At 39.0% G+C, this 23,918-nt stretch overlaps 1 protein-coding gene across 2 annotated transcripts in view; it reads right to left on the bottom strand.

Moving 5' to 3' along the window:
* Positions 1–23,918, bottom strand: part of HMGCLL1 (3-hydroxymethyl-3-methylglutaryl-CoA lyase like 1) — a 194,963-nt gene that overhangs the window by 145,343 nt on the left and 25,702 nt on the right. The window contains exons 1-3 of one of the 2 annotated variants that reach the window (XM_042939079.1): positions 6,793–6,840; positions 1,470–1,550; positions 1,130–1,237 (exon numbers count right to left, since the gene is read on the bottom strand). Coding sequence is in view for 1 of the 2 variants with exons in the window: in XM_042939078.1 (XP_042795012.1) it covers positions 1,130–1,237; positions 1,470–1,550 (189 nt within the window). In the remaining variant the exon portion in view is untranslated. Of the gene's footprint in view, positions 1–1,129; positions 1,238–1,469; positions 1,551–6,792; positions 6,841–23,918 lie in introns of those variants that run through there. The other variant, XM_042939078.1, reaches the window with a different exon arrangement.

Raw genomic sequence — 23,918 nt, forward strand, 5'->3', positions numbered from 1 at the left:
TGACTGTTAATGTTGGAAGGACAGGCCAAAGAAGAGAGCACAGGCAAGGAAATTACTGAAGGCAGAATGTTAAGGGAACTTTAAACTTGTATGATGTCAAGGATGACAGAAAAAGAGCAGTTGGGCAAGTAACTGAATGAGGATTACAGAGAATAACAACCAAGGGAATGAGATGAGAAGATAATCAGTGAACTTAAGTGCCAGGGAGAGATTGAAGGATCCCAGGAATGAGCACAGGTATTAGATAGGAAAGGGAGAGGGATTGGTTTAATGGCTACTAATCATGTTTCAAAGACCAGAGCCAAATCTCAGAAGGGAAGATTGTTGCCACATGACTGTCAAATCTGGGTAGGCTTTATCTTAAGAGAAGATTGAGATGGCTCCCTTTGTCTTGCTATGATAGATAGATTTCTCTAGCAAATTTAAGTGCTAAAAAAAAAAAAAAAAAAGCGACGAGTATGTAATTTCTGTTTTTTTTTTTTTTTTTTTTAACGTTTATTTTATTTTTGAGACAGAGAGAGACAGAGTATGAACGGGGGAGGGGCAGAGAGAGAGGGAGACACAGAATCAGAAACAGGCTCCGGGCTCCGAGCCATCAGCCCAGAGCCCGACGCGGGGCTCGAACTCACAGACCGTGAGATCATGACCTGAGCTGAAGTCGGACGCTTAACCGACTGAGCCACCCAGGCACCCGAGTATGTAATTTCTAATAGGAGATTTTATTTTTAAGGTATCAGGCAACTCATCAATACTTCATTCTAAGAGATAAGAAAGTGAAAGCACCTAAAGATATTCAGATAATTTATGAAGTCAGTAAGTAGTTAATGGACATCAGGCTCCTAAATTGCTATTTAAGAGCCTTATCTACTCATCATATTGGACCATTATACTCAGGTAGGCTTGGGATGGAGTTCCCAGTAACTTTTTAGGACTTAATGGATAGAAGATGTTTCATCAGAGGGATTTTTCCTTAATCGTGTCTCAGTGCATGGGCTAATATTTTGGAAAAAAAAAAAAAAAACATAGTAAATTAGTAATTATATCAGGTTAATATTACAATTTACAGTATTTGCTAACTCTTGGCAAAGTTGAATTAAAGATTCAATTAAGGAATTATGGATTTACATACCTGTGGTACCCATCTGGAGGACACAAAGCTGGTCACTTCTATTACAGACAAGCCAGTTTGGGAAAGTTGATTGATAAATTCAATTTTTATGTCTGTAGGAACTATAACCTATGAAAGCATTAAAAATTATTTTATAAGTAATTTGCATAGTGTCTATTGAAGCATAAATAGAAAATTACTTCCTAACAGAAGCAAATCATATTTAAGATGCATAAATTCAAGTAGCAATTGAGGACAAACACAATCATATAATATATGAAACCCATCTAAGTCTTTAGAATCTTCATAAATATTTTGATTTAGCATTTGTAATAACTATGTTAAACTAGTATCAAACTACCTTTTCATTCTGCAATCCATCCCTAGGTCCAACTTCTACTATTTTAACATACTCAGGGAGTCCAGATAACTGGGATGTTTCCTGAAATGGAAAATACAAGGCAAGACAAATAGGTAACAGTTAGATCATCAAACCTGCTTACTTGAAAAATCAAACGATTACACTTTGTTATAGAAAGTTCTCACCCCAGAAAGCTAAATTCAACACAGTGCTATAATCCAAATATCAAGTTTGTATTATCAGCAACATGAGATCATTTTTTTCTTCTAGCTCAGTAATATCCAGTCATTAGATGAAAACTGCAAAGATTAATTTCTAAAATATAACTGTGGAAAAGGTAATATACTTAGGATTTATACAGCAAATTTGTTGAGTGACTCTTTGTGTGTTGATAAAATTTACTATTGTTAGAATACATTACAAAAGTGTTTCTTTGTATTAACATACTTCTACCAAGCACAGTCTTAAAGATGTCACACTCCATACCTTGAACTTGAGGAATGTGGTTGTGGTTCTCTGGCCTGTGCCCAGAAAGCTGAGACTAGACAAAAAGGTATGCTGCTTATTTATTTTCTGTGTCACACAGCACAACCAGCACCTAAACATAGCTCCCGAAGTACAGAGCCACTCCAGTAGGGTCTAAACCCTCAATATTCCACTGGGAACACCTAGTTGTAACCCAGTGTAATACTGTTCCACCTTTTGCCCAAATCTGAAATGGCAGAAGGTCTAGACTCTAGAACCTCTGGCCCAAACCAAGTACTATGGACACATATTTAAAAAGACACTAGTTTAGAAACTAGACCACTTTCTCACACCATTCACAAAAATAAACTCAAAATGGATAAAGGACCTGAATGTGAGACAGAAAACCATCAAAACCTTAGAGGAGAAAGCAGGAAAAGACCTCTCTGACCTTAGCCGTAGCAATCTCTTACTCGGCACATCCCCAAAGGCAAGGGAATTAAAAGCAAAAGTGAATTACTGGGACCTTATGAAGATAAAAAGCTTCTGCACAGCAAAGGAAACAACCAACAAAACTAAAAGGCAACCAACGGAATGGGAAAAGATATTTGCAAATGACACATCGGACAAAGGGCTAGTATCCAAAATCTATAAAGAGCTCATCAAACTCCACACCCAAAAAACAAATAACCCAGTGAAGAAATGGGCAGAAAACATGAATAGACACTTCTCTAAAGAAGACATCCGGATGGCCAACAGGCACATGAAAAGATGTTCAACGTCGCTCCTTATCAGGGAAATACAAATCAAAACCACACTCAGATACCACCTCACGCCAGTCAGAGTGGCCAAAATGAAGAAATCAGGAGACTATAGATGCTGGAGAGGATGTGGAGAAACAGGAACCCTCTTGCACTGTTGGTGGGAATGCAAATTGGTGCAGCCGCTCTGGAAAGCAGTGTGGAGGTTCCTCAGAAAATTAAAAATAGACCTACCCTATGACCCAGCAATAGCACTGCTAGGAATTTATCCAAGGGATACAGGAGTACTGATGCATAGGGGCACCTGTACCCCAATGTTTATAGCGGCACTCTCAACAATAGCCAAATTATGGAAAGAGCCTAAATGTCCATCAACTGATGAATGGATAAAGAAATTGTGGTTTATATACACAATGGAATACTACGTGGCAATGAGAAAAAATGAAATATGGCCTTTTGTAGCAACATGGATGGAACTGGAGAGTGTGATGCTAAGTGAAATAAGCCATACAGAGAAAGACAGATACCATATGGTTTCACTCTTATGTGGATCCTGAGAAACATAACAGAAACCCATGGGGGAGGGGAAGGAAAAAAAAAAAAAAGAGGTTAGAGTGGGAGAGAGCCAAAGCATTAGAGACTGTTAAAAACTGAGAACAAACTGAGGGTTGATGGGGGGTGGGAGGGAGGGCAGGGTGGGAGGGAGGGCAGGGTGGGTGATGGGTATTGAGGAGGGCACCTTTTGGGATGAGCACTGGGTGTTGTATGGAAACCAATTTGACAGTAAATTTCATATATTAAAAAATAAAAATAAAAAAAAAAATAAATAAAAAATAAAACCCTTGTCAGATAAAAAAAAAAAAAAAAAAAAAAAAAAAAGACACTAGTTTATGGGGCACCTGGGGGGTTCAGTCAATTAAGTATCTGGCTCTTGATCTCTGCTCAGGCCATGATCTCACAGTTCATGAGACGGAGCCCCACATCGGGCTCTGTGCTGACAGTGCAGTGCAGAGCCTGCTTGGGATTCTCTCTCTCCCTTGCTCTCTCCCTCCCCCGTTCACACGTTCTGTTTCTCTCAAAATAAATACACTTTAAAAATAAATTTTAAAAAGACAGTTTAAAACAAAAATACGAACTGCCTTTCTCAATGTCATATCACAGTTAAAATGATAATAATTCCCTAGAATCTCTAAGCTATGTTAAGTGTGGGCAACTACCATCAATTTCTTCAATAGATAGCTGATAGAATCCATCAAAATCAGCAGGACCTGTACTTCAGAGTTGTTTTTGTCTTGCCTTTCAATAGGGATGATGGATGTGGGCCAACCAATGTGTATTGTCTCACTCCGTCCTTGTAGCAATCATCGACGTATACTGGTCAAGTGGTCTGGATGCAGAACCCAGTTTGTTTTCTGACACAGAAAATTGCTCGTTGGCCCTTTTAGGGCCATAGCCAATATGTTCTCTTATTGGCATTGTGTGTTAACTCAGCAAAAGAACCCAGAAAATCCCTGCCACAATGTTTACATACCACTCTCAACATTTCCATTAAACTGGGCAATTTAATGAGCAAAAATTAACTAAAAAGGAAAAGAATTCTCCTCTCTACATCCTCTGGGCAGGTTGTAAGGGAAGCATGGGGCTCCTCATCTTTAAGCTCAGTTTTGGAAGGCAACCATGAAACCAAGTCTCATTTACAGTGGCCATAATTTCAAGGCAATAAATGACAAGGATGGCATGGGAAAGTGGAATAACAGAAGCTCATTCTTTTTTGTTACCTTCAGTCCTTAAACAGCAGAAATAAAAAACAAACAAAACCGACCAATCTTAAGCCATGTTTTTTTCATTCCTGTTTTTTCCTGAACCTGCACCTTCAACAGCAATTAGCTTGGAGTATATATACATGGATGAAGAGTACTTCTTTATTCAACAGCAATGTTTTAACAACCACAAGGAACAGTCTTTTTTAAGGTGGTAACAACGTGCCAAATGCAATTAAAAAACTTAAAACACTCCTTTACAACACTGTGTAGCTAACAGAAGCAACAATCTGAAAAAACTGAAGTAGGAACCTCTACCAAGTACAGCCATTTCAGTGTTAGGTAGAAGCTAGATATGAGCAGTGGAGAGAATGCCCTGAGGCAGAGTCCCAATTCCTTGAAGAGGAATGATAGAGACAGGAGCTGGAGCCAAGAATGTTGACCAATAAGCCACACATTTAAAGCTGGGGAGCACCACATCCTGATCTGATGGCTTCTAAGACCTCAGGAGTGACAGACCAAAGAGCCACAGGTACAAACTTGTCCTCTCCTCATGCAGCTCTGCCCCAGTAGAACCTCTACACTCATTATAATGCATTTGCACTGCACGTATACAGCCCTGCCTGACAAACAAATGTTATGATGATTCCACAAACCTCATAGGGTTAAAAATACCCCCTCCAAATGACTAGAAACAGCCTCCATTAGAGACCATCCCACTGTACCTCACAGCACTCCCCTAGCCCAGAGAGCCCCCATAATATCCAATCCAATAACAACCTGGGGGCTGGTTCCACCTCCTGGAACCTGCCTGCTCTCCCACCTTAGGAATGTGTTTTCCTTTAATAAAACTGCTTTGTGCTGGCTACTTTCCTTCTAGCTGCCTTTATTTGAGCATGAGCATGGATCCCCTTGTAAATCTTCTCATGGGGAATCCAAGACTGAGACCTCCTTTCCTACAAGGCAGACTTTCTCTATCCCATAACAAAAGCAGAACATGAGCTCACTTGATATTAGATTTCTTCTTGAATATAATATTGTTTTGTGTAAGCATGGATATGTATTCCCTCTATCAGTGAATCTGAGAAATCTGAACAAAATTAAAATGTGTTCTCCTTGTTAACAGCAAAATAAATTAAATAAATAAATAAATAAATAAAACCCATTAACACTTGAATATGTATGATGTGAGAGCCCTCTCTCAATGATCTTTAGCCCTTTTCTAGTCATTACTATCTCTGTATTGATTTCTGTAAGGAGCTTAGGCTACACATAAACAATGTCTACTGGACAAACTCACCTAAGTGCTGTCCAAGTACATAGAAGTGATTCATGACTGATCTCATTATTTTCCCCACCTCATGCTTCTCTTCAGACATTCTCCCACCACATGCTATTCTTCACCTTCTTTCTTACCACTTATATCTAAGTGGCCCATTTATTAACTGTTTTATTTTGACATATACCCAGCACCCAGCACAATGCATAACACTTAGACTGTGCTCAGTAATTACTTGTTGATTATGCTGGTGAATCTCTTCTGTCACTGGCTTCATTAAAATTGTCATTTTTTTTTCTCATCCAATCTGTTGCTATAGCTTTCTAGGTAGTGTTTCTCATCTTGTTTTTCCATGACTAAAATCTTTCAGCATCCAGCAGTCACCTTCAGAGCAATCCATCAGTCTAAGGTAAAATGATTTATGACAAGCCTCTCATCTTCTATCACTGTCTCTACTTCATGCATCCTCTGATTTTAGCCAGGGCAAAATCATGTCTTCCACCCTTTCATGTCTGTATGCATGAGGTTTCTGCTGCTTAGAAATACCTTCCATCTGTGGAAAACATTTTCCACCAAATCCGTTTCTCTTCTGTATGGATGAAGGAATGGACTACATTTCTCCCCTATGTAACAGTTATATCTGAACAAATTCCAATCAATTGGATGAAATATCCAATGTATATCCCTCCATGCTCCTTGCCTTTCAGCAAGCTTGATGCAGAGGAGCATGGCAAACTTGAAAACTCAAGACCAAACAAAACCAAAAGTAAATCAACAAAAATAATGAAGTAGCCTGTATCTTTCAATCACTGCTTAAATAACGACTCCATGCCAATAAGAAGCAATCATTTTATACTTTATATGGACAAAAATAAATTTCAACTCTTTAGACCATTTACATTACAGGTAAATATTTTATAGTTACTGATTGTGAAGGATAGTTAAGGATGTGAAATTTTAGCCTGCTTGTAAGCTATCTAATGAGGCAGCATGGATGCTGGTGGAAGGCACAAGACACCTGGGTCAGAGGAAAAATTTTAAAAAAGCTTACTACTCACAACACTCACAGCAAAAGCAACAGCTAGAGGATTAGCCTTTGTGCTGGTTCCTCAAGCTCCAAATCCTACAGGGAGAAGCAAAGAAGATGAAGTGACACTTGCACAAGCAATGGGTTGCACTACAGGAAAGGAACCCCAAGCACAGTGAACCTGAACCTTTAGTAATGGGCGGTAAGCATGATCTTTTCATGGCTATAGAGGTAAACATGTTTGTTATACTTAACTATGAGCATGCCTACCTTTTGCTCTGCAGGAAGACATTATCTCTATTTTCTAAGACTTTAAGGACACTTAGCCTTTGCTCCAGGAGACTTCTAGCATGTAACGCTGTTCCAAAAAAACAAAAAGTTGTTCCCAGTATAAAAATACTTTTTTCGAAAGAGAGAGAGTGCACGAAAGTGGGGGAGGGGCAGAAGGAGAGGGAGAATCTTGGGCAGACTCCATGCCCAGGGTCCCAGTGCAGAGCCCAATGTGGGGCTCAATTCCACGACCATGAGATCATGATCTGGGCCGAAAGCAAGAGTCAGGCACTTGACCGACAGAGCCACCCAAGCACCCCCTTCAATACAAAAATTCTTGAAAAGACAGGTTGGAATCAAGGCAATTGTAACTCTGCTTGTAGACATGAAGAAATTTAAGACATGTATGGAGAATTACTTCCCAATAGTAATCACTCTTCATTTTTATACCATCTTGATTTATGGCAAATTTTCCCAATAAGTAAGCCACTCTGTTGGCTTCTGCAGTTATGAACAGAGCCTGGGACCAAACCTGTTCAATTTATCTCATGAGACATTTAATTAAGGCTACTCTCAACAAAACTATAAATAGTAGGATAAAGCCAGCCAGCAGTATTGACTTCAGCCATGCCCCCTCCTCCTCTGAAGGGTCCTGGACCCAACCAGCTGTATAAATCCTATGCAGTAGAGACTCTGCACCAGAAGCTAAGAGTTGTTTACTTTCTGTCCATTTTATGATGGTGGATATGTTGCCATGCCCACTACTATGATCCATCCAGATAGCAATGATGGTAATGCAGGTGATGGGAGTTGATCAGCAACGTGATTCTAGGGGATATTAGAATGTGGGCCTCGTGTGATTCAATCAACACAATTCAGAGCACCTAAAGATCTTTGATTTTTCAGTCTATACATGTCCAAATGGCAAATAAGCTAGTGCACTGACCACACCCCAAAGTCAGTTAAAAAAAGAAAAAAAAAAAAAAGAAAAGGAATATCCTCAAGTTCTCCTGAGTGGGTAGGATGATCACACCCATTTTTAGTTCTGCACAACTGTTAGAGAGGTTGTGAAACCACTGCAGCCCTGTGCACATCATCAGGTTTCAGCTTAGCCAAAATATCATCCAACCAGGCCAAGGCCTCTGGAAAAGCACTGTAAATAGAAGGGTGCCACTGAATCAGTAGCTTTGCTTTAGGCAGCAGGGTGGGCAGCAGAGAGCAACTGCTACTTTTTGTGTGTAAAGCTGAGATTGCACTGGGGACAAGCTTACCACTTTCTTGAATATACCATTTGTATTTGATTAGTGAGGCCTGTTGAGGTTGTACTACCTTGTTAGTCATTTCCAAAATGAAAATAGGCCATAGAGTCACAATGCCCCATGACTCAGGTGTCCAATTTCAGCAAGAGCTCAATAGCAAGGTAATACCTGATTTTCAAAAGATACCTGGTAGCTCTGTCAGGGCAGTGAGAAGTACAAATTCCTAAGCAGCACCTCTAAGTGGATGCTGCCTGCCTTTGGTCAGAAGGATTCAGGGATTCCCAAGCGTATCTTCACTTCACTACATGCAGCTCTTCCTAACTGAGGTGATCCCCTCTGGCACTTATGGGACAGACAACTACAATCCCATCACATGTCAACTCTTACTATATGTTCAGATGTGGAATCAACAATACATTGCATTGGCCTCAACGGCCCCACCCAAAAGGTTACTTTGATTCTCTTTTCCCATTGGGAACACTGCCCAAACCTCATCAGTTGAAAACAGGACTCCCACCCATGGGATTGAGTAGGACGCTGACACCTTTAGATGACAGCCAAAAATGTTTGAGTCCTCCCTCTCCCCAAAGTTCCCCAGCATACTCAGATGGATGATCTCCATGAACTAATAATCATCTTTTTCCTTAAAGCACATGGAGGAAGAAGAGTGGAAATGATCCAGGGGCACAGAGGGAAAGTTCCATAGCAGTAAGGCACCTTTACTTTCTATTTTGGGCAGCATAGTAGCTGCTCACCAGCTCAATCAGATGAACTTGCAATGTTTGGAAACCACACGAAGTACATTACACATCAAAATCATCACTACTGGGGCACCTGGGTGGCTCAGTCGTTTAAGCATCCTACTTCAGCTCAGGACATGATCTCATGGTTCGTGAGTTCGAGCCCCGTGTCGGGCTCTGTGCTGACAGCTCAGAGCCTGGAGCCTGCTTTGGATTCTGTGTCTCCCTCTCTCTCTGCCCCTCCCCCACTCATGCTCTGTCTCCCTCTCAAAAATAAATAAACATTAAAAAATTTTTAAAAAATCATCATTACTAACACCATGGATTTTAACCTAGGAAACCCCTGCACTCAGCATCCACAACTGCATTGGTTTCCAGCAGGATAATGAGGGGTTTGTTCCCACTGGCTGGCATGGGCTTGACTTGAACATGATCCACATATCCTAACTCTTTATCTAGTCACAATATATTGGCTAAGGGAGTTTTGCAAAGTGGCAAGGCTAATGATAAAATTTATCTAGAATTCTTTGGCTCCCTTCTCATTCTCCAATATGTTACCTTTCAGCACTATAAACACAATCTGGGACAGTAGGATTCCCCCATACTAGTCAATGACTGATTCATCTATGGTTCCTTATAGGAACCCCAGCCAAATCTCTCCAAGAGGGCCAAAGTTTCTGTAGAGCAGCCAGGACTCACAGACTCAGAGATCTTTTGCTGTCATCTCCAATTATATCTAAGTTTTCCATGACAGATTGCAGGACAGGCTAAGTTGTAAAAAGGTGCAGTTACTGCTATTCCTCTATCACAATCATTGCTTACCCCATACCCTCAACTCCCAATTGAACCGAAGTTCTTATGATTCACCCAATTTCTTTTCATAACATTGTCCCAATTTATTTCTTCTCTACTCCTAGTAACTGTTGATGGAAAGAGGGAAGAGAATCTTCAGCCCACACAGTGTTTAACTTAGTGCTAGCTGTTACAATGGTTGGACCTGAGACTGTCCACCAGGAAGGAAGTTCCTTCCTGCCCCTAAGAAAGTTAACATAATCAAGGCACCGCTCAACCCTTGAACCTGGTTCCTGGAAACCAGGCTGCAACCATCTTCCCAATTTCTCATCATTAACAAGCAATAAAACAGTAGACCCTATTTTGCTCAATTGAGTGTAAAATCTGGTCACTTTTGTTCATTATTAACTTCCATTTTCTTCCCTCAAATCCCTTTAATTCATCAGAAAAGTTTTCATTCTTCCTCTTTCAGGAAGTTATGTCTTCCTCTAGACTCCATCCTCGTTAACAAACTGTCACAACCTTTGAAGAACTAAGATTTTACCCTACATACTAGCTCATAAGCAACTCTGTCACAGTTTTATGGGTGCTGGCAGAAGATATTCAACTCTTGAATCTGAGACAAAAAATTTATTATTCACATTAATACCAGTCCGAGCATCAGAGCATCAACATTTTCTTTCACTGGTTCCCTGAGCATGACATGAGCGGTGCTTGGGGGAACCTGAGTATTTCACAGTTGGGCAGTTAGCACGCCTGCCCTTTGCTCTGTTTCCCAAGGTTGTTTGCCAGACAAACACCTTGAAAAGACATTTTCAAAGAAATTTAATAAATGCCTTGCTAATAATACATACAAAAATGCAAGAGACCCATGAGGAATTGCGTCTCAACATTCTTATTACTTCAATTAATACTCAGTTATTATTCTCAACAAAACCTCTTAGTCATTATCTAAGAATCTATTTGTCATCTACTCCAGACTCTTCTGACCTCCCCAAACTCAGTAATTTCATTTCTATTATCCTATACCACTCTGTAGAGACTTATCTTAAAATATAGCTAGAAGTACCACTTTGCCTATTTCTAAGCCTATTTTGATTATAAATCTTCAGAGTCATTAGAATGGACACACACTAAACACTCAAACGCTCTTGTTAAATGAATAAATGAGCTTACATCTAACCAGAAAAGTTTGAAATTTCATCTATCCAATACCTATTAGCAGCATTATTATAGTTATCAGATATGTGGAAATAAACCAACCAAACAAAAATCTGCACCCATAGTAAGCTCACACTTTAGTGGCACAGGGAACCGCATGCTACTTTCTGAGAGCAGGGGGAGTGGGGGCACAGCAATTTTTTTTACAGTGAGTATCTAAGAGTTGATAAATGACGTGTATGTTCCAAGGAACATATAAGTTTTTTTTTAAGTAGTCTGCAGAAGTTAGCAACATAGTCTTTAAATAGGTCTATAGTTTGAATTTATTTTTATAGCATTAAAAAGTCTATGTTACTGAGCTCAGTGTATCCTGTTTAATGTGGACTCATGTATGATACTGGTGAAAACAAAAGATGTATTATCCAGAACAAGGCATTCAAAAAGCCATGTTATATGCTGAATGTATGCCCACATTTGGCATCAGATTTCTAATGGTTCGCTTTCATAGAACAACAACAAAAGGAATACTATCTTGCATTTATATGTTGCTTTATTATTCTAAAGCACTTTTCTATCCACATTTCATCTGTGAAGCTACCCTGTGAGGTAGGCAGAACTGAAAGAGAGATTAAATGACATTCTAAGGTTACCCAACTGAGTTCCCTGGCTCCTTTTCTAGTTTTCTTTAGGATGAGATTAAATATACCACAAACTATTGAGCTTAAGGTTGTGAAATAATGAACCATTCTTTTATGTAGAACATAAATGGGCTGCTTTACTTACATTTTTCAATCTTACATAAAATTAAATGGAAGGCATATTTTGATGAGGGTTTCTCTGAAATCTTAATGGGGTGTGTTCATGTATTTATTTTATATATTTACACATAAAATATATATGGGAGACTTCTATATATACAGTCTATCCTCCTGATGGTGACAGATGATTCCTTATTATTCGCTCTACAAATCCTGCTTTTTTTTCCCCTCAAAGAAAACACCACCATCCACAGGAGAAATTTCCTGACAGATTTTTATATGTTGCACTCACTTCATTTCCTGAGGAGTAATTTTATGTGTAAATAGTCTTTATAATATTGACATATCCTGTTTCATAGTCAGTATTCTTCCCACAGAGAACTGCTACACCAGCCAAATCAAATGCTCCCACTACACAGATGAGAAGTATGAATCAGGAAATTGTAAGATTTTCTTTTGAAATTAAATTGAACTTTTTAAGGGAGCATAAATTACATGTCCACTTTTACAAAGAATCTATTTTTTTTCATCCCATCTGAAATATGCACATGGTGCATTTTGTGGTAACATTAAACTCTCCACATTCTGCTATTTGTTATTTCTTAGATATTTCCCTGTAAACCTAACATAGTCAGAAACACATATAGCATTCTCACTGGTAGGATAGGTATCAACAGAAACCTTGGTCCTCTGGAACAATCTAAAGACATTTCTCTCTTGGGTGCTTTTCCAGGATGGACTGAATCAACAAAATTGATATTTGAAACCCTTCTTTCAGAATATCCATGCCCCAGTGCTCACTCAAAGGTGATCTCTGGCAGTTTAAGAAGAATTTAATTTCTAATATGGTACAAGTAAGTTTGTAATGTACCATTAAGTCACCTCCAACTTTATGAACAATATATCTTAATTTAAAAAGTCAAAAGGTAAAAGAAGGTCTCTACTTACCTTTTAATAATTTTTGACAGCCAAAAGGAAAAGGGGAATATATCCAGTACTTTGTTCCCAACTGCATTCAGTCAATGTTTAACAGAGATTAAGAACAAGATCTAAAAATGTAAACACTCTCCTGATGTATGCATGCTAATATTTGTCCTAGGTACTAAATGGAAAATTAATGCTGGGCATCAGTACAGATATAAAGCATAATTCAACATGAATTCCTTCTTGAAATATGTAAATGTTATGAGCACTTAAATAAAAGTAGTTACAAAAAAGCATATGAACATTATATAAGATTATCTTCCATAACAGCAGATTGAAATATAGAATGATGAACAATATGAGATCTAAATTTATCAATTATTTTTTTTAATGAGGCTCTTAGCATCTCCATCACTGGAATTCATTTCCCCGTTAAATAAATTCCATTTTTAAATGTGTCTTAAGCAATAAATGTATACATACATACTTAATATTCATTCATGGATTGTTTCAATATAAATCCATAACTGTATTATAAATCCAATTGTGTATGAGGACTGAAAATACAGATTAACACAGATTGTGTGAACAGTTTATGAAACATGGATGGTAAAAGAAACAAAAGTGGGATGAAACACATGTAAGGAGAAAAACTGAAGAAATCAAGAAAAATAGTTTTTAATCCAAGAATTCTATAAACTGTCCAATAAAAGCATTAAGATAAATTTCAAAGAATTCAAAAAGAAAAACTTCTATGCATTGAGATAGCATGAGATCTTGTACACATAGTTATGCTTCTTTAAATGGTTGCTGTTACTTAGGCTATTTAGTTTGAAGAAATGAAATTATTTATCCCTACATTCATGGCAATTTAACAATAAAACAAAATAAACTTTATGAAAAATTAGCCAACATCATCTATAGATTTTTATTACTGTTATCATTATTACTGTATTAAAGATTAAGATAGTAATAAAAGTGTTAATTAGAAAACCCAAAAAAAGTTTAACTTGAAATATTTAAAGTATAGAAAGTTACCTTTTCCTTGGTGTCTTTGCCAATATATATTTTTTAACCACTACAATTGTTTTTGTCTTTTGCAGACACAATAAGCAGCCAGATTGATTGAAAACGTAAACACACACACACACACACACACACACACACACACAGGAAAAACTCCAACTCCCAGGAAAAATGTGGGCTATGTCATGTAATACACCAAGTTTCATCATAGAAATATTTTTAGGATGTTAATATTCTCAAAACACTGGCTTATAATAGAACATGCAACTAATTATGTTAAGCTAGCCATACAAGCAGGATGACTTTATAGCCACAAAGTTTAAGAAAACTATTGGAATACATTAACTTTTGTCAGAGCTTTAAAGTTCATACACCCAACGTGGTATGGCAGTGCTTTTGCTGGGGAAATCTGGCTTATTTGGCTAAGAAGCCACAATTCATTATTGTAAATAGTTGCTTAAGTTTGGGTTGCCATTATCATTGGCAAAAAGCAATTAAAGTGCTTTAAGTGACTTTTTGGTTTTGCCATGTTTACTGTTTAACAATGGCAAATGATGAAATCACGTGAGAGACGTGCCAGGGAGTTTTCAGCTTTGTAATACTCTTTATTAAGTACAATAAGACTAGATACCTGAAGAATCCATTCAAACTTTGAATAAAATTTTTAGATGTTAATGAAGTCCCTTTGTCAAAATGCTCCTTTAGGTAATATCTATGTTCTGATTGGCAAAAATCAAAATGCCTGAGAAATGCATGGTCATAGATATACACCAAAAATTCTCTGGAAATAATACACATTAATAATTTGTGGTGTCTCATATCTCATCAGATGTGAAGTTTGACATTTGTGAGTGATGAATTGTTGAGTGCTAAAAATCGTTGAATAAGAGACTGACAGAGATACTACCACATGCTAGTGAAATTAGGTGGAATCTCTATCTTTGGAAATTTTGCTTTCCATTATTAATGGACTATTGTGTATGTTTGAGTGTGCTGCTCAGCTATCCCTTTCTGTACGGAGACATTCCCAGAAGCCAAACCTTTGGCAGTTGAGGACACTTCAGTTAGCCTTTTTTCAGGGAAAGCCCTCAACTAAGGAGAGCCACCTTACCTACAGTCTCATCTCCTCTCTGTGATCATCCGGAGTGATTTACACAGGGATTTAATAGCCCAGCCCCTTCGCTGTACAACGGCACTGTGCAAGGCAGTGCCACAGGACCTTATCAGCTCCGAAGACCCCAGTGGGACTCAGACCTTTAGTGTGACATCACAGTTCACTTCTTCCTCTGCCTTGTCCTGCCTGCTCCACTTCCTCCCAAGTACTATCAAGGGCACCAACCTTCTGCACACATTTCCTCCTCCAAGAATCTGTTTCTTGAGGAACCAGACCTAAGAAGATTGGAGCCAGAAGTGAGCTGAGGAAGTACATTCTAAGATGGGATTGAGGAGATAGAATACTTATTATTTATTTTTCAGTTAGTCCTCCTCCTTGGAAGACGATGAGACATTAATGGTCCCTGGTAACCTGTAGTAATGCCACTGTTGAAAGTTTCACTGGTTCTACAACAGGATAATCTTTGTCCCCCAGGGGACATTTGGCAATGTCTAGAGACATTTTTGGTGTCACAAGTGCTGGGAACTACTGGCATCTAGTGTGTCGAGATCAGGTATACTGCTAAACATCTTATGATGCACTAGACAGGCCTCCACAACCAAATGTAATCCCACATAAATGAAAAGAGTGTTGAATGTCAGGCATCCTGATCTATACAACTGAAGTTATTGAAGGTTAAGGTTGTTCCGTCAATGATGTTAGCTGCTCCAGTAAAAAGTCAAGATCCATCTCCTGATTTACATAGCTGAGCCAATTTTCAGACCAAAAACCAAATACCTCAGGGAAAAAGAAAAAAGAAAAAAAAAAAAAAAAAGAGAAAGAAAACCAGATTCCCATGTGAAATAACCTGTACTACTACAGCAACTATATGAGTCATTTAATTAATTACTCTTCCATGAAACGGAGATCATAAAGGGTTAATATTCAAAATATATCAAGAACTTGTATGGGGTACCTGGGTCGCTCAGTTGGTTAAGCATCAGACTGACTCACGTCACAATCTCATGGTTCATGGGTTCGGGCGCCGCTTCCGGCTCTGTGCTGACAGCTCGGATCTTGGAGCCTGCTTTGGATCCTCTGTCTCCCTCTCTCTCTGCCCCACCCCCACTCATGTTCTGTCTCTCTGTCTCTCTCAAAAATAAACTTAAAAAAAAAAAGAACTTATACAACTCAACACCAAAAATAATAAAATAATCCAATTAAAAATGGGCAGAGAACCTGAATAGACATTATTCCAAAGAAAACATACAAATGGCCACCAGATACATGAGACGATGCTCCATATCACTATCATCAGGAAAATGCAAATCTTAACCATAATGAGGTTAATCACCTTACACATATCAGAACGGGTAGAATCAAAGAGACAAGAAATAATAAGTGATGGTAAGGAAGTGAAGAAGAAGGAACACTCATGCTCTGTTGGCGGGAATATAAATTGGTGTAGCCACTGTGGAAAACAATACAGCGGTCCTCAAAAAGTTAGAAATACCATATGATCCAGTAATTTACTCAAAGAAAATAAAAACACTGGGGCGCCTGGGTGGCTCAGTCGGTTAAGCGTCCGACTTCAGCTCAGGGCATGATCTCGCAGTCCGTGAGTTCAAGCCCCGCATCGGGCTCTGTGCTGACAGCTCAGAGCCTGGAGCCTGTTTCGGATTCTGTGTCTCCCTCTCTCTCTGGCCCTCCCCTGTTCATGCTCTCTCTCTGTCTCAAAAATAAATAAATGTTAAAAAAAAAAAATTTAAAAAAAAAGAAAATAAAAACACTAATTCAAAAATATGTAAGTATCCCTACGTTTATTACAGCATTATTTACAGTAGCCACAATACTGAAACAACCTAAGCATCCCTCAACAGACAAAGAAGATGTGGATAAAGAAGATGTGGTATACACACACACACACACACACACAGAGAAATATTACCCAGCCATAAACAAGTATGAGATGTTACCATATGCAAAGACATGGATGGACCTAGAGGGTATTATGCTAAGTGAAATAAGTCAAAGACAAATATATGATTTCACTTACATGTGGAATCTAAAAAACAAAAAGCAGAAACAGACTTATGAATACAGAGAAATAATGGCTGCCAGAGGGGAAGGGGGTGGGAGGATTGGCAACATGGGTGAAGGCAAGTGGGAGGTACAGGCTTCCAACTGTGCAATGAGTAAGTCATAGGGAAAAGTACAGCACAGGGAATATAGTCAATGGTACTGTAATAATGTTTATAATGACAGATGGCAACTTTGCTTGTGGTGAGGACAGTATAACATGCTAACTTGTTAAATCAGTAGGTTGTACACTCAAAACTAATGTAACATGTGTCAACTATACTTCAAATAAAAAATAAAACATTGGCAAAGCAATGAGAAAAAACCAAATGAAATAAAATGGAGATCAAAATAGCTATGAAGAATTTTGGCAAAGCCATGCATACTGCTGCACATATAGTGGTCATTAGACAAATAGGCCCAAACAGTATTTTTTATTCATTCATTTATTCATTCATTCACTCACATGACTCTAGCTGCACAGCTGACATAGGCAAAACCCTATTCTATAAATTGCTCTAAGAAAGCCCATATGGATATGGAAATCAATTTTCAAGGAGTTACCCTAGTGAGAACATTCCTAAAATAAATCATTAGTAACTCTAGTAGCTTTGTATCTAATACTACTCCTGAAGCAACTCTTCGACGTCTTTTAAAAACCATCATGCAAGGGCCCTTCAATGTGGTAATGAAAAACTCTCAAAACAAACGACCTGGCTCTACCATATACACGATGCACAAAGCTGGTTCTACCATGTACTTTGATGTACCAAGTTGAGGAAATGATTTGATTACTATTCCTCATTTTCCTGTGTCTGAAGTGGGAAGGTGACTCTCCTCTGAGCCAAGTGGTCCTTGGCTTATATGTATATTGTGAAGATAGAATATGAATATATATCATTTAGCATTTAGCTCGGTGAGGAGTTAACACTTGATCGATGTTTGTCATGTGACATGAAGCTAACATGAAGACATGAAAAGCTTTTCTAACATTTTAAAGGAAGGATAGTTTAAAATTATTTCATTATCACTTTAAAATACACCTATTTGTTTAAAATTTACAATGAAAGGAGTCATTGCCGATAGCAGACCAGATTACCTTATAGAGTTCTAGCCATAATCAAAGTAATACATGGAAATTATTCAAGGTCTTTCAACAAGGAACTCAAAACACTTTGGAGACAGTATCCTATTCTGGAAGCTGCCAACAATTTTATCCACCTCCAGTGCTGACACCATCAACTCCACCCATCCTGTTCCACTTGGCAATGTCAACCTCAGTTTGAACTTTTGAGAGGCGACAGAGGGGCACTCACTTCATTAAGAGGGTACGTAAGAGCTCATATTCAAAGCCTGGTTGAATAATGCCATGAATGAGCACAGGAGTCAGTTTTTTACTTGTTGGAAACGTTCTCCTGGAAAAAAAATGAATTTAACGGCAAATTAAATACATTAATAATTCTGATTGGCACGATGCTCAAGGCAAGACTATCTAAAAAATCCCTGCATCATACTCTTCACAAACTAGATTTTAATTTCTCTTCTTTCACCCCAGGGAGCTTCCTTTCAACTTCAAAGAGTAGTATTGTGGTATGGAAGATCTAAATTCAAACAGACAATATACATCTTTTTTGTAGAACACAGAGCCAGTAGATGAATGGTTGACATTCATACAACAGTATAAGGTTTAAGATGACCAACACCCTTGAGCAAAAAAAGACCTCACAATGCCTTAAAACAACCCAATTACTCATTGTGTCCTCATTCTTGAAGTACACTGATTATTCTAATTGTCCCTACAGGTAATGGAAGAGAAAAGCTTCCTGATCTCAAAATTAGAATTTTCAGAAATCTGATCATTTGGGACATTCAAAACATATGGGAAATAAAAAATACTGAAACACTCACAGCAGTGGAGGGAGGCTAGACAATTTTGAAAAAGTTATACCAATGCATATGGCCCCTTGAGGCAGGACCAGACCAGGACCCTAAGGTGATTATGTCTATAACTGAGACTTTAGTGTGTCCCTCTCCAGCCTATCCTTCTGCAGGCTTTCACATTTCAGTAAATTGCATACTTTTGAGCTGCTGCTGCAGACTGCAGATTTGTGCCCCCCACAAATTTGTATGTTGAAACCTAATATCCAATGTGACAATATTTGGAGGTAGAGCCTTTGGCAGAGCCCTCATGAATGGGATTAGTGTCCTTATAAAAGAAACTCTGGGGTCCCCTAGGTGGCCCCAGAGGGTTAAACATCAGACTCTTGTTGATTTCAGCTCAGGTCATGATCTCACGGTTTCATGAGTTCAAGCACCACTCCAGGCTCTGTGCTGGCAACGCAGAGCCTGCTTGGGATTCTCTCTCTACCTCTCTCTCTGCCCCTCCCCATTCATGCTGTGTTAGTCTCTCTCAAATTAAATAATTTTTTAATATAAACAAATTAAAAAACTCAAAAAAATTATTTTTAAAAAAGAGACTCTGCGGCACATCCCCAAAGGCAAGGGAATTAAAAGCAAAAGTGAATTACTGGGACCTTATGAAGATAAAAAGCTTCTGCACAGCAAAGGAAACAACCAACAAAACTAAAAGGCAACCAACGGAATGGGAAAAGATATTTGCAAATGACACATCGGACAAAGGGCTAGTATCCAAAATCTATAAAGAGCTCATCAAACTCCACACCCGAAAAACAAATAACCCAGTGAAGAAATGGGCAGAAAACATGAATAGACACTTCTCTAAAGAAGACATCCGGATGGCCAACAGGCACATGAAAAGATGTTCAACGTCGCTCCTTATCAAGGAAATACAAATCAAAACCACACTCAGATACCACCTCACGCCAGTCAGAGTGGCCAAAATGAAGAAATCAGGAGACTATAGATGCTGGAGAGGATGTGGAGAAACGGGAACCCTCTTGCACTGTTGGTGGGAATGCAAATTGGTGCAGCCGCTCTGGAAAGCAGTGTGGAGGTTCCTCAGAAAATTAAAAATAGACCTACCCTATGACCCAGCAATAGCACTGCTAGGAATTTATCCAAGGGATACAGGAGTACTGATGCATAGGGGCACCTGTACCCCAATGTTTATAGCGGCACTCTCAACAATAGCCAAATTATGGAAAGAGCCTAAATGTCCATCAACTGATGAATGGATAAAGAAATTGTGGTTTATATACACAATGGAATACTACGTGGCAATGAGAAAAAATGAAATATGGCCTTTTGTAGCAACATGGATGGAACTGGAGAGTGTGATGCTAAGTGAAATAAGCCATACAGAGAAAGACAGATACCATATGGTTTCACTCTTATGTGGATCCTGAGAAACATAACAGAAACCCATGGGGGAGGGGAAGAAAAAAGAGGTTAGAGTGGGAGAGAGCCAAAGCATAAGGACTGTTAAAAACTGAGAACAAACTGAGGGTTGATGGGGGGTGGGAGGGAGGGCAGGGTAGGTGATGGGTATTGAGGAGGGCACCTTTTGGGATGAGCACTGGGTGTTGTATGGAAACCAATTTGACAGTAAATTTCATATATTAAAAAATAAAAAAAAAGAGAAAAAAAAATAAAATGCAATGTATAGTAATAAAAAAAAAAAATAAAAAAAAAATAAAAAAGAGACTCTGAAGAGCCCCCACTATACTTGCACCATGTGAAGACACAGAGACAAGACAGAAAGACAGCTTTCTGTGAACTAGGAAGCAAGTCCTCACCAGACACTGAATCAGTAAGCACCCTGATCTTGGACTTTCCAGTCTCAAGAAGTGAAAAATAAAGTAGTTGTTTATAAGCCATCTAGTTTATGGTACTCTAGATAGTAACTCCAATGGACTCAAGTAACAGCTAAAGCCTGCACATGAAACCATCCTCAAATCCTCTCTTCTTCATGTGCCCTCTCTCAGCCTGATCAACAAACTGTGTTCTATCTTTTCAATAATCATCTGTCACCCAGATTACTACAAGAGCCTTGTGAGCTGCTTCTCTGATTCTACTCTTGCCACCCCTTTTCCAAGGCAGCAACCTCATTAACACTGCAAAACTTACAATCAATCGCATCATTCCTCTGGTTCAATACCCTCCATGACCTTCCTTTTTTTGGAGAAAAATCCAAAGTTTTTACCATGGCTTTTGAGGCCTCCAAGATATTATACCTTATTACTTTTCAGAGCTGCTCTCCCACTCCTCCTTCATTCCTGCTCCAGCCACACTGATTTCCCCGCAGTGCCCTCAACCCCTGGGCACTTGCACTTCTCCCGCAGGACTGCTCTTCCCCCTTATATCTCTGTGTCTCACTCCCTCCCTTTCATCCTATCTCAGCTCTCTGTAGAGCCTATATAATATGGAAAAAAAGAAACAAAACAACAAAAATCCTCCTTACCATTTTATCACCCTTAATCTTCATTATTCTTCCAGTACTCATCACCACCTAGCACGTTATGAGTATGTCTATTTATCTATTGTTTGTCTCTTCCCATTAGACTAAGAGCCCCTTGAGTGTATGGACTTGTTTAAGTTCACTGCTATATCCCAGCTTTCTGAACTTAGTCTGGCATATGGAACATGCTCGGTGAACACTTATGGAACAAATAAATGGATATGATTTATTCAGAGTTCATAGAAGTTAGTCATATAACAGAAGATGTTCACAGTCATTATGACTTAGAAATCTAACAAAAATTTACTCTACATAGTGCTCCCTGATACTCTGAGGAAGACACTTAGAATCATTATTTGCACATGAATGGTCTAAGGGAAGCTTTCAAAAACTCCAAAGGAGCTGCATGTGGTAAAGAAGCTTAAACAAAAGAAGTTAGGTCAAACATCTGGGCCGCTGCTTTTCTAAAAAATAGAATGTCCTGTGGTCTAAAGGAATATACGTGTTTTTGTTATCAGTTCTCCTCAGCAGGGTGGGATACAGTTGAAATCTTCCACTGGTATTACTGGCTATGATAGATCAAAATATATCCAGAGTCTTGGTCCTGAAGCTCTAAATACCTACTAGAGTACAGGCGTGGAGTGGGAGGGGGGAGGTTCCCTATATTAGAGGAGGAGGAGTTGTGATCCTTGTCATTAGCTTCAACTTACAAAGGGCTCCTTGGAGTTCTGTGACTATTAGTTAGCTGGGCTTTCTATATCCATTCATTTCATCAGCCCTGGCATACTGCAGTGAACAAAGGACCCCTTTTTCGTGAAGTTTACAGACAACAGCAAAAAATAAAATAAATGTGCAAGTGTCATAAAGAAATCAATGAGGGAAAGGGAAGAGGAAGTCGAAGGACAGGAGACATGTTTCAAGTTTACATAAGAAGGTATACTTTGAGAAAAGAATAGAAGGAGGTGGATGATGGGATTGAGTGCCAAGTTATACAGATGTCTTGGGAAAGTTATACAGATGTCTAGAAAGGGCCTTCTAACAGCCACGTTCTCCAAGTTGATTGGGGGAAACACAGTGTGTTAACTGCTATAGGAGGGGCCACGTGGCCAGTGTAAAATGGAGAAGAGTGAGCAAGAAGTCAATTAAAGTAATACAATGAAATAAAGAATTTGGAAGTATAGAGAGGACCCAGGTAAAGACTTATTCCCAGGCTGATAGAAAGCCACTGGAGCACTTTAGAGCAGAAGAATGACACAATAGGAAGTGTATTTTACTAAGCTCACTCTGGCTGCTGTATCAGTAACAGACTGGTGGAGGCCAGAGTAGAAACAGGAGATGAACAGAAGGTTACAGTAATAATGCAGATGAGAGAGAATGGTGGCTTGGTTAGAATGGTTTAGAAGTAGAGGAAGCCAAAGGAGACCCTGAAGGTACAACTTTTCACCCTAACAAAGGGTCTCTTGATTTCCAGGCTAGGCAGGACAGATGAAAAACTTATATCCTGATGTTCCCTGGAAGTCTGACGATGTAAAATGCAAAAGAAGTCAGAATACTTAGAAGAGGGAAATAGTCCCAAGTGTTTTAAAAAAGGAAAATAAATTGTTAAATTTATTCAAAATCTGCTTCCCCATTAAACTCCTTCCCACCTCCATCCATTGAGAAGACTACTGCTATCTTCCTGCCTGGAGCTTCTAACCTCAGGCCAGCCTGAAGCAAAACAACTACATTAGGTTGCCTGGCAACACCAGCTGTATCCTGACAGTTCTTGCCCCACAGCAACCCCAGCCCTGCATTCGGTAATTTCTAAACTGCTTCTCTGACTTCTCACCTGTCTCTGCGTTCTAACACGCTGACCTCTCCTGGCCCTAATTCTAATTAAAACTTATGTTTTGTTTCCTTAGGGCTCTGAATCCAACTGATGAGGTTGCTACCGGCTTTATTACACTTTGCTTTCCAGGTGGCCGATTTCATTTTAGAGACACTGTACCTCAAACCCCAGAGGTGTCTCTAATGTTGGAAATGTGAGCAGGCTGGTGAGGGGTGGTCTGGGGCCGCTGAATTTCTGATCCTTCTTAAATCACATCACGTGAGTGTTTGTTCATTCCATGTAAGCCAAAATCTAGCCCTGCTTAAATGTTCTTCATATACTGAGAAGTCGGGGCGGGGGGAGGGGGGCAATACTCAATAAATTATGTTGCCTAAATAGAGTACAGCTGGTACCCACACTGTACTTAAAAATGCTCCATGTACTTCAGACTATGCCTAATTCATTCCACAACCTCCTATTCTCAAGTAGGACAAGTGCGCAACAGGGTACTTTGATAAAAGTTTAACCTGGTGGGGTCAGTCTAAAACAGCCCTGTTTTTCCAGGATTCAGTTGGAACCTATCTGGAGAAGCCAGTCCTGCTTCAGGCTCCATTTAAAGAGACAAGAAACTTAGGAAAGGTCTGCAAAAGAATTAAAGTTGCAGGTATAGCAAAGGTGAGAGGATAAAAAGTACTAGAGCTATTTAGGCTGTGGTATAGAGAACAGGCAACTACATAACTTAACATGTAAAGGATTACCCTACAAAGGGAGCTTCTGACAATGTTTATTTAACACAGGAATACAAACAGCAGGTGGAGTATGAGGATTAAATTTTCTTCAAGTGAGGGCTATTAAATATTTTGAAGAGTT

The sequence above is a fragment of the Panthera leo genome, chromosome B2 (assembly GCF_018350215.1).
Source record: "Panthera leo isolate Ple1 chromosome B2, P.leo_Ple1_pat1.1, whole genome shotgun sequence".
Lineage (NCBI taxonomy): Eukaryota > Metazoa > Chordata > Mammalia > Carnivora > Felidae > Panthera > Panthera leo.